Raw genomic sequence first — 20,406 nt, forward strand, 5'->3', positions numbered from 1 at the left:
GCACACCGTATAATGACGAATCCGCATAGCGATCCCTTTTTCGGGATCGCTAATGCGGAGGCATACCGATCGTTCCAATGGGCAAAACTCGCATAGCGACGATCGGTAAGCGTTTCGCTTAACGATCTTCACTTTGCGATGCCCGCGGATCAGCTGTTCGGTGGTTCTAAAATGGCCGCCGGACGCCTGAAATGGCCCCGCGCAGCATTTTCGCGACCTCCCCTCGCTTACCGAGGGCGTGAAAATGGCTGCCGCTATGGAGGAAACTTCGCTGAACGGTAAGTTTAGGGCCCATTGGAACGCATTAAACAACATTGAGTTTTTATGTTTCCGTTTAGTGATGTTTTCACATAGCGAGGGTTAATCCGGAACGGATTAACCTCGCTATGCGAGGCACTCTCTCTGCTCCTTGGCAGATGGCATGGGAAATTATTTCTTTTTTTTCTTTATATGGACTATTACTGATGTGCTGCATCAGTTGTAAAAACAATTTAAAATATTTTCTTTGCCTCATCTTAAAGGGCCAGTCAAGACCCACAGTCAAATTCACAGCAGTGGCTGCAGCTGGAGGCAGTTTCTTGACTGGCACTTTAAGAGAGAGCAAGGAAAACTTACTTACTTACTTATTTATTTGTTAATTTATTAATTAATTATAACTGATGCATCACATCAGTGATAGTCCATTGTACAGTAAAAAAAAATCTTTTCCTCTGCCCCTCTGCTGAAGAGCAGAGAAGTGATTAATTTGGCAGTATCCTAAAGTGGCTCACTTATTAAGCCACATCATGATACTGGCAGGAGCAATTTCTATGAGAATGGGTGGCCTTAATTAAATTGCTCTGATCAAGCCTGACCATTCCAAAGTGGCTCGCATTAGCTTGCCACCTGCTCCCAATATTGCCACACTCAGTGTTAGGCTGCTTACAGCCATCGGATGACATGTTCTACTGACTTTCTTTGCTTTTTTCAAGTAAATACATGGGCACTGAAATCATAAGGAGCAGAACCAGAAGGAAGAATAGGCGTCACGTTTTCTCTACAACCCAGTTTTTCCTTTGGAATATATTTTTGCAAGCTGCTTTCCTTCCCGTGGGAAAAACATATGAGGAACGGTACCTTTTCACCTTAGGGGAGAAAAGCAACTGGAATGTGGCACTTTTGAGTGGGAAAATGGCCAGAGGGAAATGATTAAGTAGTCCCTTTCTGCCCTTCACACAAAATTGCTGGCTCACCTGGCTGTTTTCTGTCAGAAAAGTTGAAAATCTTTAGAGAAATTACGTAAAACTCCATGCTATGACTAGTTTGGCTCTACCACTGAGCAGATTTACAGTGTGTGTGCTGACACTCATTTGAACGCAGGCCACATAAGGTGGGTAGAGAACTATCTGGAGAAAACCTGCCTACTATCAACACCTGGTTTATCATATAGGAAACAAGGACATAACAAGATTGGGTCCTAGGCCTATTTAGTCCTGCATTCTGTTCACAGGCGATGGCAAATCAGTGGCCTACAAGCAGAACATGAGTGCAACAGTATCATCAACACTCCGCTCTTGGACCCCAACAACTAGGATACAGAGGCATGTTACTTCTGGTGCAAAAAGAAAGCGATCCAACATGTTTGGCAGCCCTGATTAATTAATCAATCCTCTATTAATTAATTCCCTATTAATTCATCCCAATAACATTTAGGCATCATTACAACTGCTGGCAAATTCATATGTGAATCTCCATGAAGGCATTTCCGTTCTTTGGAACCGTGCACCCAATAGCAGGCATCAAGCCTTCTGCTGCTTCTGTACTTTGCCGGACTGGGACGTTCATCTTTATTATAAATGGCTAATTATTCTAATAAAGTTAGAAACATCCTGTTGCATTTCTTATAGCAGTTACTCATTAACTAGCAAAGGGAGAAATCATTGTATCATTGTCATCATCGATGCTGCTGCTGAGGTGGCAGTGGTGGCAAAAAAGCTGTAGCAATACAGCTATCCGAACTCATGTGTTTTCTTATCACTTTGATGATTTTTCATGCTTATTATGATAAATCAGGGTTTATCATTATAACAATGTTTATAATAGATTTTGTGCCTGCAATAGCAGGGAGGAAAGAAAATGACGATCAGAGGATTAAAGCAAACCTCTTCATGGAATTATTTATTGATTCATTCATTTATTTCGAGATACAGTATAGACCACCCTATAGTGCTTAGAGCAGTCGCTGGGTAGCTTGCCGTATAATTATACAAAGAACACTTTGCCCCCCCCCCAAGCAACCTGGGTTACTCATTTTGCCAACCTTGAGCTAGCAACCTGAACCATCGGAACTGAACTCAGATCATGAGAAGAGGCTCAACTGCAGTATATGATATAATAGTTATTATATTAAATATAATATTATTAATTTAATATTATTTCATTTAATATTTAATATTAAATTCCAGAAGGAACATTATTATTAGTTGTAAAGCCTATGCAGTTTTAAAGATTAGACTGTATTATTTGGTACCAGTTGTACAATAGTATTAACACTGCTAGATAATTGCTTTGATTTAGCCATGCTTTTCTACTTCTCTAAGTTATGTTATAGATTTTCTACTGATTTTTATTTAGGTAACAAAACAACCATTATTTTGACTGATAAATACCATCCACCTTTAATTTTGCTGTTATAACTGCAAAATTATCCCTTAATTGTTTCTGGAATGTAAAAGTCTTCCCTTCTCTTGTCTTCCAAAAATTTAGAAAATGCAGAAGTTTCCCTTTCACTGTTTGTTTCCCATTGTAATTTATTTGTTGGAGGAGGAATCACAAAAGTGGTTTTTCCATAAATATGTTGTATTTTGTATTAAACACAACATTTTATGTGAAACCACAGTATTTTGTGCAACATGCTACATTTTTTTGCTAACACAGAATAAACAACAACAAAAAACACCTGATCTTTTTACTGTCATACAAGAACAACAAAAATATGTGGCAGTGATTGATAATTGTTTTTATAGGATATCTTGGCATGTTGTGCTTATTTAGTGGAGAAGCAAAATATTTAGGAAAGTTTCTTATATCCTTAGTGCAAAGAGTGATTGCCTATAACAAGGTTCCCTGGGTGTGGAAACGTCTGCATTTCCTCCTCCATGGACTGTGGAAGGAGACGGAGCCATCCAGTATTAGAGATGGGAAAGCAAACAAAAACAAAAACCAAAACACTTCAAAGTCTCCACCATGAGATAATGAGATCATTTCTGGCAGATCTCACACAAAATTGTGCGAATTTGCAAGGCTGATTTTTTTTTTGCACATTTCTGTAAATATGCACAATGTAGAACTATGATAATCGCTCCCTTGTTGCAAAGAGAGGAGAAATATGGAATGGCTTGTTTATATTTTTCTTTTCCTGCTCAATTTGTATGTGGTTCGCGTCACAAAGAGGAAATGCACGAGAGATATTTTGCATACATTGTGCATACCACAACAGGAGGGCCATGCCCTTGTTCTCTTCGTCTTGTGCTGGAGGCAAGATCTCTCACAGAATACTGTGCAATCATTGACAGACTGCCTCACCACGCCGATAGAGTGTGTCTCAGTCCTTAATGAGACTCTGGAAACATTTCTCAACATCCCTAATTTTAACTGTAGATTCTATTGGCGCAGAGCTAACTTTCATGCCACTGGAATGAATGGCAGACACTGATTTACAGGGATTTTAGTGCTCTGTTCTGTGCTCCATGTAAATGTTGGACTGCTTTGTGAAGGTTACAGCTTAAGACAGGGGTTTCTTCCACACACTTTTAACTGTCTTAAATTTGGATGACTCCCTTTAAGCTTTGACACAAATAATTCTGAGAAACCTACTATTCCCATTTGACTTTTGTTTTCTTTAGCATCTGCTGGTCATTTGACAGTAAGACGATGCCAAACATACGTGTCTTCAGCATGAATTCCCATGGATCAATACATAAAGATTTATTTCTGAGCAGATGTGCCTGCTAACAAAATGGAATCCAGTGGTTCCAAGAAGAGAACAGGCACTCAAATGGGCACACAGTAACGACATCCTTGACCCATCTTATTATCTTTGTGGAAAGCAATTTATTTTTCTGTGAAATCTAAGAATTAGCTACATCTTCAGAGCAAGCCCCATGAGTTTAGCTCCTAATCATATCTGTTATCCCTCAGCAGACCCCATAATAAACCTTCTTTAGAACTTGCAGTTCAGTACACAAGTGTTTGGCTTCTTTCAGATGGTCATCACCAAGTCCCCTACCTTTAGAAAAGTTGCAACCATTGTGCTTTAAAGTATTTGACAAGTCTTAATATTTCTCTCCTGTTCTATCAAAGACACTATCACCACAATGCTATACAGCCACTGACTTTCCCACCCACCAACCATGATCTCTGTATTTTACAGTATATACACATTGTGATGCCATGTATAAATATTTGCCATGTTGAATCTCTTTCTCTTATGTCTGATGACATGGACTTGTCCACAAAAGCTCACATTAAAAAATACAATATATTTCTATGTTCCTTTTTTACCTATAATCCCTATTCTTTGTTGTCCTTATAAATGATAAACTATAGCTGCTTAGAAATTATCTCAGTTCTGGGATAATTACACCAACTAACCAAACAGAATAATGTAGGTGGAGGGTCAAGGCTCTGGTAATTCTTCACATTTTGGTTGTGTGGAAGGCCTGTCATGGATCACCCAAAGTGAATTGTGCCTCCTCACCCTTTTTTTTAAAAAGTATTTATTTAAGGACAGGGTAGGGACTACAAAAAGTAAGGGGGAAGAGGGAAGAGGGAAAAAGGGTTAGGGGGATAGGAGAACACAGATTATACCATCATCCAGTCAATTCATATTGCAATAACAAATCAACTTTTTGCTTTTTCACAGTTTGACTACCCTCCTGCTTTCATCTTATCATTTAATTTTAGTTTAATTCTATGTTACTCCAACACTATCTGGTAACTGCAGCCATTTATACAATACATCCCATTGTTCAGTTTCCTTTTGAACTGAACAATCTTTAAGCCCATCTGACAGAATATTCATTTTTGTCACTTCCCATATTTTCACAATAAGATTCTCTTGTTTCCGTATCTCTGCTTTCTTGAGATTTTTCACATAATGCTTTTTAATTTTGGAAGCTGCATAGGTCACTGGATAACTGTCTATCCCATCTATGTTACCTGGTGTCGTCCCCAATAAAGACGGTTCTAAAGTTTGTGCAGCTTCATTTCAGTTTTGTTTGGCATCTAACGTTCCCTCTTTCGTCACTTTCATCAGATCTTCTATTTTACTGAGACCTTCATTCACTTGCTGAAACCCTGTTATTAATGTCTTTTGCATAGTAATCTGCCATTCCTTTTCTATTTCTTGTACCACTGTTCCAGAACTTTGGGATTGAACAGACCAAGTCTCCATTTGTTGTCTTAAATTTTTGGAGGCCATCTCAGGCTTTCCAATGAATGGGGTTTGTATAGATAATACTATGCCCTTAACCACAATGATCGCCCCTTATATGTCCTTCAACAGTTTCCACAATTTTATCAACAATCCAAACCCCTAATCATAAACCTCCCCTTAGATCTCCCTCCAATCTTTATCCAAATATTATAATATAAAAATCAACTTTTAACCCAGCAAATTCAAAATCAAATAGAACCGTGGCACAATTATTTCTTCTTCTCCCAAGTTTAGCAAGCTTCTATTATCAGTCTCACACGCAGTCCGGCAAACAAAACAACAAACACAGAGTCTCAAACTGTCCAGTAGTTGTCCTTGAAGCCCGTCTTATGATCTTTCTATTAGCCCCTTGATGCTCCTCAGTCCAGTCGACCATGTCAGCTCCTTCTTTCTTCTCCAGAAAACAACCAGATTCTGTTATTAACAGATCACAGAGTCCAGGAAAAGGCAAAGAGAAACATGTACCAGCCAAGCTGCATTCACAAAACTCATGTCTCTTAAATCCTGTCCGGTGGTATTACCATCTGGGATTCTTTTCCAGAAACATAAGATTTATTTTTCCGTCTCACTCTCTCGGCTTTGAAACCAGCCTGTTGTATTAAGAGTTCACGGGGAGGAGAGTTAGTTTCGCTTTTGAAGCAGACTGATAAGATAGGTTTGCCGCTGCTTTTCTTCTTTCAGCCAAATATTTTCATTCTTATTTTCAGCTTAATGGGGCTGTTTCATAAATCAAAGGCTTCAGCTTACTTAGTTGTTATATATTTTAAGCTTATATTGGTTGTTCTCCTCTCCCTCGATAAAGGGTTACTCACGGCTCCGTGCCAAATATGGCTCCTGCTCCGATCCGTGCTGGGTGATTTCTTCAGAGGGAAGAAGTCTGGGTTTGCCTCCCATTCTTCTCCTTCTGCTGCTCAGCATCTGCTTCAGAGAGACTTCTCCTAGACTCTCCTTCGATCTCCATTTCGAAAAGGGGATCCCAGACCGGACAGTTCCAGTTTTTCCAGAGAGAGCTCTTCTCTGGAGCTACTTGCAGCACCACAACAAAACCCCGCCTTCCCCTCCTCACCCCTTTGAGCACAGGATTAATAAATGGAAGGCCAGTGGCAAAATGAATATATTACTGTACTCAGTAACTGATCCTTGAGTAGATACCAATAATCTGTACAGCAGAAACCTTAAACTAGTGTCCTTTAGATGTTCTGGACTACAGTTCCCATAATCCTGCATCACTAATCATGCTGGCTGGGGGCAAATGCCTCAAAGTCCAAAACACTGGCTTCCAGATGGCTGCTGTAAGCCAAGAATATCACTATACTAGAAAGTCAAATGAATGAAGAATGTGGATCACTTACATTAGCAGAGGAGTTGCTGATCTCTACTTTGGACACAGCTGCCTGATACAAAGCCATCCTTTCCTTCAGAGAGATAACCTCCTGGAATTCCAGGGGCACCTTATCACTCTGGTCTGTCACTCCTGAAAGTCCAGTTGCAGATTTCTGATGACCAGTGGAAGCTAAAAACAAGAACAACAGTGTATATGATTATTTTGCCAGAAGTAAAGCAGTTCATCCTTTATACTACAGGCAGGCAAGATGGATTTTTCTAATTTTCCCCCACTAGTGAAGTTACAAATCATATTGTGTAAATGCAATATGTAGTACATATAAAACGATTCCTTCTTTCAAATTATTTACCTGCGATTACTTGTCTTTGGGTTTTGACTACTCTCTTCTCATTTTACTGTTAGTTTTTACACTATGTTTTCTGTGGTTATTTAATATACTATAAGCTGCTATAAGCATAATTTTTAAAAGGAATGGTAGGTAATAAATATGCTTTTCCCCTATGGAAACAAGTTCTTTATGTATAGTCTCCAAATCCCGTGAGGTACTAGTTTCCCTCTATTTAAAACTGGTTAGGCCTCATCTTGAGTATTGTGTCCAGTAGTTTAAGAAGGATGCCAACAAACGGGAACAAGTTCAGAGGAAAGCAACAAGGACAATCTGAAAACTGGAAACCAAGCCCTAAGAGGAAAGACTGAAATAACTGGGCATGTTTAGTCTTGAGAAAAGAAGAACAAGGGGAGATGTGATAGTACTTTTCAAATGTACTTAAAAGCCTGCCATACAGAAGAGGGGCAGGATCTGTTCTTGATCATCCCAGAGTGCAGGACACATAATCATTGAGTCAAGTTACAGGAAGCCAGATTTAGGCTAAATATTAAGAAAAACTTCTTAACTCTTAGAGCAGTACAACAATGGAACCAATTACTTCGGGAAGTGGGGAGTGCTCCAACACTGGAGGCATTCAAGAGAAAATTGGACATCCATCCATCAGGTCTACTTTGATTTGGATTTCTACATTGATCAGGAGGTTGGACTCGATGGCCTTGTAGGCCCCTTCCAATCCACTTATTCTATGATTTTATGAGTCTGTCTCAGGGAGGTTCACTACAAGAATTTCACAGCTCTTAGATGGATAAGGAAAAATAGAAAAGTAACAATAGAAATTTGTTCAGATCCTATATTTTAGGGAGACCAAATCATGTTATAATGGGACAGGGACTATTCAAAGCCTTACAAATAACTAAATGTTTTCCAAAAGGTGACTAATTCTTAAAAGGAACAGAAAAGAGCACAGTGAGTTGTTTGTGTACCAATACACACAAGACGGATTGGCCTACTCTCCTTTTTAGAAGTTCAACAAGACCTTATTTCTCTTCCCCAATCTTCCCTTTCCTTTTTTTCAATAAATCCTCAACATTTTGTGGCTTCAGATCATTGAAAATCCTCCTTTGACTGTAATTTAGAGAAAATATTTCCCCCTCTTTTAAAAAGGTATTTATTTTCCACATTATGTCCCCGTTCATGTCCTCTAGCCCTACTTGTCTCTCCCTTTCACCATCCATCTTCTTTCCTTGTGAGGGGTTAGTGGGTCACCCTTAAGAGTTTATTTCCTCACTTTCTCCATGTCCTCCATTCTCGCTCATCTCTCACCACCCCCCTTTCACTCTGTTTTCTTTCTTCAGGTGGCAGTTGGGTTACTCCTAAAAGTTTATTATCTCTATAGACTTTTACCCTTCTAAAGATTGTAGGTCCTTCTCCCCCTGCCCCCCCACCCCAAAATGCTTCATGACATGTTATACTTATGTTTTGTCAAGTCAACTCTAACTCATGGTGACACTTTTCAGAGTATTCTAGGTACATAGAGTGTACTCAGAAGTGGTTTCCCAGTCCCTTCTTTTGAGACTCTGCAACTTGCACGAAGCCATGCAGCCTGGCTCTACTCATAGGAGGCAGCCAAATACCTAAACCACATAGCTGTCCAGCCAGCATGCTTCACTTACAGGGAACCCCACATATTAGTAGTGCAGACAAGCAATATCTTTTCAAACTGAGTACTGTACAATAAATATAAATTATGAAGCAATGAAAGTTATTCTTTCATCTGTCCTTCCATCCATCCAGTTCAAGATGACTTGAAAAACATCTAATATGCTGTAATCTGTACTTCACTCATTTATACTATTATTTTGTCTGCACTACTGTGATAAAAGCTTCACAATAATTAATTATTTTGACTTCAGTTGACATATTGCCAAATGAGGTCCCTGTGCGGAAATGGAATACTATAAAGTCCCCAGGTTGTTATTTTAATTCTGTAAAATGGCTTGTAAAAATGCAAAATGTACATTATTTCCTCTATTAACCTTACAACCAGGTCAGCCATTTTCTTTGCAACCACCAATTAATACAATTATTCCTGTCTAATATGTTGGCTTTCTTGTCATAATATACTTTCTGTTTGCTGCTTCATGAACCTTAAATGTTTTTATTAAGCTTTCAGCTGGACTACGAGATAACCTTGCTCCAGCAGAGCACAGGGAAGATCAGCACTGGTGCATTTGACAAAAATATATTCTTCAGTTATGCATGCTCAATAATGTGTTGTTCGCAATGTCCAAAAGCTGAACCTCTAAAACATGCAAGATCTAAGGGGGAAATAGAAGTAAACTCATCTATTTAGAATGCACCCTGCCTTTCCCCCAATGCAATTCCTAGTCATGTTTGAAGCTTGTTGATGAAAAGGGCATCATGATTTGTGCCCGATGCTAATTCCCTTTTAAGTCAGTGCATTTTGACTGTTTGTTATTTCTACTTTGATCACAGTAGGGAATGTGATGCTCAGAAATTGTCAGTTTCTCTCAATGCTGAAGACATTCATGAGTTTCCTAGGAGCCTCGCAATAATTTTCAACCTCACTTAACCTTAACATTTTGGAGTCATAAACTGAAGGATTCATTTCTTAAAGTGTGATTTTTTAAAAAAATCCTTGCATAGCTGGAGACGTTGTTCCAAGCAACATACTCACCATTTTAAATAGTCTCTCTTTTGAGTGTACAATTTTGAGCAATAGTTTCATGAAGCTGTACAACCCGAAACAAACCAGGGAGCAGTGAAAAGGAGGATATGGTTAACATATACTGCATATACTGGAAAGCCACATTGGTCTAAGAAGCCATCCAGATGTTGTACTCATAGTTGTGAACCTTCCTCTAGAGAAAAATGCCTGCCTTCTTGCCAACTGAGGTCTGCAAACTGCAGTGGGCATTGGTGTACATGCAATTTCTTACTGGCTAGACTAAAAAGTGAAAGCAAAGTGTGCTGCTTACGTACTGTGGTTTACGATTTAATTATGAAGACTACACATTGCCCCCCAACAAGCTGGGTACTCATTTTACCAACCTCAGAAGGATGGGAGGCTGAGTGAACCTCAAGCCGGCTACTTGGAATTGAACCCGGGTCATGAGCAGCGTTTTGGCTGCAATACTGCAGTTTAACGACTGTGCCATCAGCCTCTCTATACATACATTTCTTGTGAATCAGCAGTGACTGGATGTTTAATATTAATCCATAATATACAATTCTTCTGGGTGGATTTTTTTAAAAAATCAGAATGGTTTCTATCGCAAGATATACTTGTCCTAGTCTCCATTTTCTCATCTTTATTAGGTAGAAGGCTTACAGGCCAGCATTAATAATAATGTTGAAATTAAGATACTGTATCTATTACTGAATCGTGGTTTGACATGAGTTCTTTGTGTAAGGCATCAGGGTGTGAGCAATCTTATCAGCACCTAAGCTCACTGAAGTGCTAAAGATGGGAGGAGAGCAACGAAGCAATGTGAACAGTGGTTGCATTTGTCCCTAAGTGATGTTCTTGGACTACAACTCTCAGAAATCCTTTACAGCCCAGCACATCTGGGGACCCATGCTTGGGAGCCACTGGTCTACAGCCTACTTCTTGAGAGGCATGGCACAGCTTCAGTAAACAGACACAAATGTTTGCCTACTGAGGTTATACCCATGCATCTGCAAATGGACTTTGTGGTTTATAGTCCATGAAAGCTTACTCCAAGTAAAACTTGCTAGTCTTTATGCTGACACAAGACTCCTTTGTTGTTTTTTATCCCACAGCCTAATACAGTTACTCTTTTGGAAATTAATAAAGATGGACGATGTCTGAAGCAACCTTCCCAGAATTTTATTGAACTTCATGCTCTCTAGCCAGGCCAGTCTACAATTCACATTAGGTTCCATTGGGGTCCCTTGTGACACGAGAAGAATCCAAATAAATATACTGTAAAATCAGGCACACAGTTTATTTCCTTCAAACTACTTCTAATATCTCCCATGAGAAATGCGTTGGGCCTTCCAAATTTGCCTCAGCATTGCCCTTTAGCCAAAGGTTTGCAGAACTAGGTGACAGAAGTAAATCAAAATCATTCTGAGTAGTTAATGAAGTATCTGAAAATGGTTCTGTGCCTGGCGGTTAAATACACTCACTTCTGCATCTCAACAACAGTCACATGCAGCACAATTAATTCTTACAGCTTTTCTTTTACATTGCCATGCGTGTTGACATCTCAGTGTTTTACAAACTGATGTGGCATCTGTGTTTATGTGCGCGTGTGTCTCGAAAGATTCTTTAGAGAGAAAAACTGGCACAGGACACTGCTAATAGATACTAACTGGAAACCAAACAATTGTCTCTGCCGTTCAAATGCAAATTCACAACCCCCACCATATGTCCTGCTTCTTGTCTGGGACATGACAGCCACCTTCAAACATTAGATGGACAAAGAGGCAAAACATCTGACAAAGTCTATTGACACTGTTCTCAATGTTGTGCCAGCTCTGCTCCATCGTGCAATCCACGAGTGAGAATGGCTGTCTGAGGTGAAGTCTTTGCACCGTGGAGGCTCCTTTGCATTGTGGTGCCGGGATAACCAGGGAGGGCATTTTAGAGGCAAAGGAGAGAAAGAGAGAGGAAAAAAAAAAAAAAGAGAGAGAGAGATGAGGTTCTTGACAGCAGCCAGTTCCCATGGAGTGGGATTTTGAGGTGAGAAAAAGCCCTGGCGTGCTTGAAGCCCAGTGAGGAGGGCTGCTTTTTCTTTGCTTCAACACAACTGTGCTTCCTGCTTCCTTGATTGAGTCTCTGTTGCCTTGTGTCTGTGTCTTTGGAGTAGCAGGAACTGACGACAGGTGTTCCTCTGTGCCGCTCCACTAAAAGAGTTAGCAGTGAACCAGAAGGAGTTTAGCTGTTCAAGGCCCAAAGAAGGAGGCATTGCGGTGGCCCTGGCAGAGGGTACCCACCCAGTGCCTATCACTTTTAGGGGCTGACGTAGCAGAGAGGAAAGTCAGAACAGTAAAAGTGCACTCATGCCACCGCCATCTCCTTCTCATGTCCTTGCTGGCTGACAGGATTCAGAAGTAGGGCTGCCACTGCACGGCTCAGCCCTCAGCAGCATCAACCGCAGCAGGAGAAGAGGAAGCTGCTGGCTGAGCCGTGACGTCCGCTCGTGTGGAGGCGAATGTTGTGCTTTTGGGGGCAGAATTGAAGGGTTCCCATGTGCCATTCCTTTCTACCTCACCTCAGTGTCTTCCTAGTGACCCAGAAGGGTATACAGATCTGGGCTCAAAGCCTTTCCTAGCTGAGGTGTCCATGCTAACGTGGATTGGGACAGGCAGAGCTCTGTCAGGTCAGGAATAAGGCTAAAGGCATGGACCTTTGCAAATGCAAACAGCACTGCAAGTCACAACTGTCAAAATGCCCCATCAGAGTTCTGACTAAGGATGGGAACTTCCTGGTGCTGGGCAGGGCAAATGCCCTGGCCCCAAGTCAGCAGGGGGGCAGTGCCTGCATGGCTGATATGTGGCAGCAACTACAAGTTTCCCATTCCTGCCACCATAACGTGGTGATAGCTCTTCACAGAGCTTCAGAGGGCCAGAGTGCTCTCATCCCACATTTCTGTAGTGTAGGTCTGCCAAGAAGAAACAGGCCCTCGTTTTGTTTCCCTCCTGACCAGGACTTTTTCTCAATCACCAGCCATCCTTCCATATGTGGTTTTAACCCTACTAAATATAGAATTTCCCATCCTCTTTCCAGAATATGTCCTGGCCAACTGCTTTGTTCTGCAAGAAATCGAATGTTGCAAGCATCACACAAAGTCAATTTCTGGAGGATTGATCGGCAAGTAGAATACAAGATTATTGTATTATATTATATTACCTTTCTTCACATTGTTTCTAATCTAGACATAATGAGCATAATTAAAGTTCTAGATCCTTTGGGAAGAATAGCACTAAAACCCATATATGAGCATTGTTAATTAACAGAGAATAGTCAGTTGGATTGCAGAACAAGTGCTATCTTGTCTGTTTCTGTTACTTTCACTTGATAATATTCAAGAAGCACATGACAGCTGAAGAGAGACGACCTTTTAAAAAGGTGCTAAAAATAGGTTTGAGGAGAGACATTTGTCTTCATGGAAAACACACTTTTCACTGCTATTTTCCCACTGTCACGTCTATTCAAACAATACCAATAATAATTATAAGTTATAATTGACAAGGTTTCACTTTGGTTCTTGAAATAGGTTCCAGAGATTTTGGCTTCTTTTAAGGACGAGGCAACAGAGAGCAATTAGAACTCATTCTAGACAATAGTTCTGGCGAGAGTTGAAGGTGATTTGAGGTGAATATAGTTCCCCATGGTTTATAGTACTCTCATTCCTTTTGTCATACTGTCATCCATGGTCAAACTCATTGTTTAGATGAAGAAGCTCTAGACTAATCTGTGAATAGAGATGAATACAGTATATCTCTATGCAGTTGTTTTTTTTTTAAAACAGTCTACCTGAAACAGTGCTGTGAAGAGCAGTGAATTGTCACTTTTTTGACTCATTTCATGGAGACACTGCATTAAATGGTTAAAGGAAAGTTTCGATTATACATTTTTGATATATCTGAACGCATGAAAGAGACATAATTATCACTGAATCTCAACTGATGTCCAGTGGGCTTTAAACAAAACCAGTTCTGAATTGGTGCTGACATAATTGAATTAACTACTTGGAGGGCTGAAATTGAGCTACTACTTGGAGGGCTGAAATACAAGTTTAAATAAAAAATTTGAAAGTGTATGTCAAAACCTGAAGGATATTTCTTCCTCTCCCTCTCATCACAGTGTTAGAGGCTAGAATAAAGGTCTTTAAAATAAAAAGATCTGGAAGATCTTAAGAATCTTGACAGAGTAATCTTGATTATCTCTGTTATCTTGATTTCTTGTACTTGAACTTTCTGGGCCTGTCTGTACTGGCATATAGATATGGTATATGGATCACTGATGACATAGTTTGACTTTGAAATAAAAGAACTTCGGAAACAAGCGAAAGAAACCAGAGAGGGAGGGAAGGAGAAAATGGAATGCCACTGACAAGAGTGAGAGAGAAGTGACATTAAAAAATATATTATAATAATTGCACTTCCCCCGACCCTCTACAGACAATCAGGGAAAACACTTAAGTGCCAGCTGATCAGGCTACAAGGAATCATTTGCTGTTTGGACAGGAGGAACACACCAAATGGCACTCCTCCCCCTAACCTGAACAGACCCCTTGCAGCCTGATCCACCCCACACTCAAAATGGCCAGTATGGACAGGTCGTTTCTGAGTCTCAAACAAAAAGACAGTTTCTATATAGTTTTTCTTGATAAGGGGTAATTGCTTCCTACTGATATTTTTACAGATTTCTTTTGGTGTAGCCTATAACTGAATGAATAATGAGGTTGTCATCATCCAAGTGGAAGAACTGATGGACATATCAATTGTTTACCTTACCATCACCATCATTTAATTCAAACAGTTTAAAGCCACCCTCCATCTGTACAAATACCCAAAGGAGACAACAAATAATAAAATGGATTTAAATCAATAAAATCTCTAACAAAGACTCCTGTAACTCCCGAAAGACTTTTAACTGGCAGAAGCTTTTATGGGATGCCAACATTCCTCTTTTCAAGATGCCGACAGTGTTATCCAAGTAGTCAGATATTGACATGCATCCTTGGGTGGGAGGAGGATGAAGAGGTGCAGAAACGCAAAAGGTAGCATCAGTCATGATTATCTTTACGGTCGTCCTTTGTCAATCATTGGAATGTGCTGATGAAGAGATTCACACCTGTGGACGTCCACTGTAGCATCTTCTGTTAGCTGTACGGAACAGCAGTGCATATAGAAAGGTCTGGGTGTTGCATAAAAGGAATCAATCACTGCTCTCCCTCCTTCTCAGAGTGCAGCAGCACGACTCAGAGACACACCAGCAGATGGCATCTCTCCTATAGTTAGCCAAGGAATGTGCTGTTCCAGCAGCCCATAAAACATTTCAAGCACTGCAGCAGCAGCTTCCTTTTGGCACAGCAATCCCGATTATTAATAAACAGAGGCTATCTGTATACCTTTCACCAGCTGACAGGAGGGAACCCACTGCTCCCTCTGTCTGTTTGTCTGCCAGCCAGCCAGCTTGCCTAGCTATCTATCTTACCTTTGTCTTCCATTGGCTAGCATTGAGGTTACAGAGGGACAAGGCAGACCTCATCCTTACCATTTGCATCAGCCCTTTTCAGTGTTGTTGTTTTCAAGGCTACAATTTGGAAAGACGGATTGAGGTAAAATTGGGGGAGACTCATGAGCAGGGGCTCGGTATTTTGTGAAAGACATTCCTACCATCGCTGTCGCAATCTGAGTACTGGGCCACAACGTAGGTCACAATGTTCTCTTTAAAATGCCTACTCGTATAAAGTACAAGTTGTTACGTGCCGGCTGTGGGTCTAAAGGAGGGAGAAAAACGCAAACAAGGTATAGCAAAAATCTGTTCAAACTCTTACTTCCTTGAATTTCCTCTACAGTCTAAGATACAGTGGACCCTTGACTTACAGATGGCTTGACTTACAGACTTTTTGAGTTACAGACTTCTCTGGCCGCAAAATTTAGGTTTGACTTGCAGACTGAGATTTGACTTACAGACCAGAAAAAAACCAAAATGGAACAAAAACGGCCTGTTACGGGATTAATCTGTTTTCAATGCACTGTAGGTCAATGGAGACTTGACTTACAGACTTTTTGACTTGAGAACCGCCTTCCAATATGGATTAAGTTCTCAAGTCAAGACCCCACTGTATGCTCCTTGTTCCATTCAGGAAATGTGTACACAGCCTTCTCCAGCATTCTGAAAACAGTAGAATTCATCTGCAAATACAGAGCAATTTTCTCATGGCACTCTACTTATTCCACCTCCTGCAATAAGGGAACACATATAATTGACAGAATGCCCTGAAAGGTTGCTAAGGAATATCTTCACTCTTGTTGTAGATGGAGAGCGAGAAAATAAGTTGTGATCATCCTCTAGTTTATTCATAATCTCTCTGTTGAGAAATCAACAGCTCATCTCTCTCAGGTTTATTGTCATAAAAATTCTACCAATCATGTCTGGCCAAGATTCATGGCAGGGAAACTTTTATTCAGTTAACACGTAAACAGGATGTTCTTTTCAGAAATGGGAAATAGTTGGCCTTCAGTCTTATATTTACTCAAATTTTCCATAAGCTCCCCCCAAAACCTTGCTATTAATTCCTCTATGGACACATCATGCCAACATTTGAGCATTCTTCTTGGCATACAAGCAACTGAAAGTTGTCAAGATGAACTTCACTTCTTCAAGAATGCAGCCCCTTCTGAACCTCAACTTTCATTGTCCATAGGGTAGGATCTCACCTGCTAATGGAAAGTTATATGATCCAGTAAAGACTGGAACAGTGAGGGTGATTTCTGGTGACCTCCTTGCAGCTCCTGCCATTATCTCCAGCATTACTTGAGAAACTTCCCATACCTGCTGGAGCCTATGGAAGGGTGAACTGGATATAATGGATATATATGACTGGATACATGCAAAATTGATGCTGAACCAGTTCATCCATCCCTAGTTAGGAACTGATTAACTAGCTAGGAATGGGCCTAAGGTGGTTTAGATATATGGCTCTGGAGCCAGAGGTTGGGAGTTCAATTCCTGACTGTATCTTCTGTGAGCAGAGCCAGCCTGGGTGGCCTTGGGCAAGCTGCACAGTCCTAGGGCGCCTTCAGAAGAAGAGAATGGTAAACCACCTCTACTTTCTACCTAGAATAACCTGAAAACAATTTCCCTAAGTTGGAACTGACTTGACAACACATGATTATTAGTAGGAACGAGTGGGAAGGTTCCCAGAACAATATTTTTATTTATTTATTTATTTATTGCATTTATATGCCGCCCATCTAGACATAGTCTACTATGCGCAAAGACTGATTTCCTATGTTGTGGACATGTGATTTAATCACTCATTTTTGTTCTGAACATAGATATGTGTTAGTGTGATGCTTCTGACATCGTATAGTTCAAATTTAAAGAACTCCTGTTGAGATATACACCACAAAACAGTCATTTCCCTATTACCCAACAAGCTTTTTTTTTTTTTTTTGCAATAAGTAGTAGTACTTGCTAAAAAGATGGTTTTATCATGCTTGAAGTGCACCATTCTTTCCATGAATCAAGATGTGGCATGTAATTATCTCACCTTCATTTCTGAATAAAATAATGGCTTATAAAAAGGAAAATAAACCTGACATTTGTTTTTACCTAACATTAAGTGAACTACTTATTTAAAAATGCTTGGATACTTTTATTGGTGGCTTATATATATCTTTGTGTATGTGTGTGTATGTGTGGCGCATATAGTATTATAAATTACTACGGATAAAAACTTTACTCTCTTATGTTTTATTAAGGAATTCTCATAGAATATTCTAAGAAAAGTAAGTAAAATGGTGGAAGAACGCTTTCTGAATTGTACTTCATGATGTAAGAGTAACTAAAAACACAAAATCCAACTTATAAAGGCATTCAAAGAATGCTATGATTACTCTTTAATATGCAAATTGTAGTTATGTTTTTAGGCAGATCATTTGCATACCTCGTAACCACAGATCTATTAAATAATGTCACTGTGCTGTTCTCAGCTTACGTCCTCAGCTTAATGAGCGGTATTTATTATTATAAATGGAACCATTCAAAAGTGGATGTGCTGAGCACAAAATGAGGATTGGAACTGTTTCCCTCCCACCTAGCTCAGTCTTTCATCCGCATAATAACCACATTTGAACTACCCAGCCATAACTTCCAGAAAGATATGATGTCATAAGCAATACAGTCCGATCCCTAACGAGAGACTGGCTGGTGCAACAGAGGTACTCTCCTGTCTCAATAATTTCCTCTCTTAAGTGCGGCCATCATATCTTCCTTTTCTTTCCTCCTTCATAAATTAAGCCTGGAGAAGTAACAGAATCTGACACAAGAACTACTGGGAAAGGGTTTATAGAGGTGGATGCACTCAAATTGCACATCAAATAGGACATGCTGAAATATTCAACCTCATGGGTAATTCATCCTATAAGTCATGTGAGCCTGGAAGAGGGCAGTTTAATGCAGAGTGAGGGAGGGAGGAAGAGAATCTAGAGGTCAGTTGTATTTTTCTTGCCACCAAATGTCACAGCTCCTTTTCCTTTTCTTTCTTTTTTTGGACAGCCCTGACGTTCTGACTTTGAAATTATCTCCTGGTGTCACAACATTTTCATAGTGTTGGAAGGGGGGGGGAACAGTTTCCAGTTGACATTCTGTTAAAGGACACACAAAGGCTTCATGTTTGGCTTCTAAGACAAAAAACAGTTTGGAGAGGGGAGCACATTGTCAGGACATCATTTGTCTTTAGGCAGAGGTGACCATTCATCTTCAAACTAAAAGAGCAAAGGTGCAATTTGTCCCATTACCATGTTTGGATGATGAGAAAAATGCCACTTCCTGAATGCTGAATTTCCACCTATGTACAGGTAGGTGATCCACATTGCGTTGGCTGTAGGATACCTTTGGAAGTCTTCTTACCAAGGATGCCCCAAATCCAGAATTTCCCTCTTGCATGCTGAACACTAACCTGCAGAGGGTGGAACTGCGATGTGCAAGATATGTGCATGGACCGCCTATCCTACATACAACCCTCCCAATCCAGTAGCAGCTTCTGAGCTGTGCAGGAGAGCACTGGTTCCCAACATTTTAGAAAGACTTCCTTATGGTCCTACCAAAATCAAGCTCAGCAAGCAGCTACTTCAAGGGCTGTCTTATGGGTGGCTCGATGGCACGGACCATGTTCAAGGAAAGTAATCCCTTTGCTTGGGTGAGCAAAGCAAAACAAAGCTGGGTCCTGCAAGGACCCATTTTATGGCCTTGAGGAAATTTAGTTGAAAGGGATAGCAGGCACCCACTGAGAGTCATCTCCTATCCCACCCTGAGTCCACTGGACAGGGGAGAGAGGAGATACATGATGAAAGTGTAAAAGTTCCATATTCCTGTAAGGAGGAGCAAGGCACTATGAGCATATTCATGCATGATAGGGAGAGGATGTGTATGTGAGAAAGGTTATGTGTATGCACACAGAGCTTGGAAAAGTTATTTTTTCCTAACAGTTCACAGAATTTCTCTCTCTCTCTCTCTCTCTCTCTCTCTCTCTCTCTCACACACACACACACACACACACACACACACACACAGAGAGAGAGAGAGAGAGAGAGAGAGAGAGAGAGAGAGAGAGAGAGAGAGAGAGAGAGAGAGAGAGATGGAGAAGGAATGGCTGGATGCATGAGAGAGTAAGAAATGCTCTATGTGCATTCTTGTGTGAGGGGCCATTGGTTCTGGCCATGCCCACCACAGCGAACATTTAGCTATCGACCTACAACCATAGCTGTCAGAGGCAAAAGAATGTGGCTCACCATTGACTTAAGGGGACTGAATTCTGGATTCATTCTGGAATACGATCGCTCTCTCCTCCTCAGTTTAGGGTTCATTTCAGACAAAAGGCTGCACTGCCAACATTCAGCCCGAGGGGCCCAGACAACCTTCACCCTTCTCTCAGTCACAGCCCCTAACAGTCATGGCCAGAGCAACTGCTTCTTGCCGTCAACACAAGCATTTCCATGGCAATGCAACAAGAGTTTGCAAAGACAAGGTTTCTTAGGCTGCTTTTTCATTCTGAACAGGCTGCCCTTGACAAGCATGTTTAGTGGAAGATAAAGATTAAGAAGGAGTTGATTGGTTTTTGACCTCACAAAAATTACCTTTCTTGAGTTCAGGGAAATCTATATTCTCTCTCTTTGAGATGGTAGATAAACCCAACGTAGCAGGGGCGGAGGGAAGAGAGAGGTTTCCCACTTGCCCTTGTTTTCCTTTATTACTACAAAGCTGGGTTTTTCTTTTAATTATAATCTAAGCTCTTGTGAGCCCATGAGCCAATTTAAAATTTGCATTCATTTCATTTAAAGAAATATACAGATGAGGAAATGCAAGTGGATTATTCTCCCTGAAAGAGGTAAAGCTGACCTGCATTGAGAACAACACAAAATCAATCAATCAATCAATCAATCAATCAATCAATCAATCAATCAATCAATCAATCAATCAATCAATCAATCAATCAATCAATCAATCGTCAAGATCTTATATGCAATACT

At 40.4% G+C, this 20,406-nt stretch overlaps 1 protein-coding gene across 1 annotated transcript in view; it reads right to left on the bottom strand.

Annotated features, from left to right (window-relative positions):
- The window catches only part of XIRP2 (xin actin binding repeat containing 2), a 107,117-nt gene that overhangs the window by 56,669 nt on the left and 30,042 nt on the right, over positions 1-20,406 (bottom strand). The window contains exon 2 of the mRNA XM_078394556.1: positions 6,829-6,989. Within this exon, the coding sequence (XP_078250682.1) occupies positions 6,829-6,989 (161 nt within the window). The remainder of the gene's footprint in view (positions 1-6,828; positions 6,990-20,406) is intronic.

The sequence above is a fragment of the Pogona vitticeps genome, chromosome 1 (assembly GCF_051106095.1).
Source record: "Pogona vitticeps strain Pit_001003342236 chromosome 1, PviZW2.1, whole genome shotgun sequence".
In the NCBI taxonomy this organism is placed as follows: Eukaryota; Metazoa; Chordata; class Lepidosauria; order Squamata; family Agamidae; genus Pogona; species Pogona vitticeps.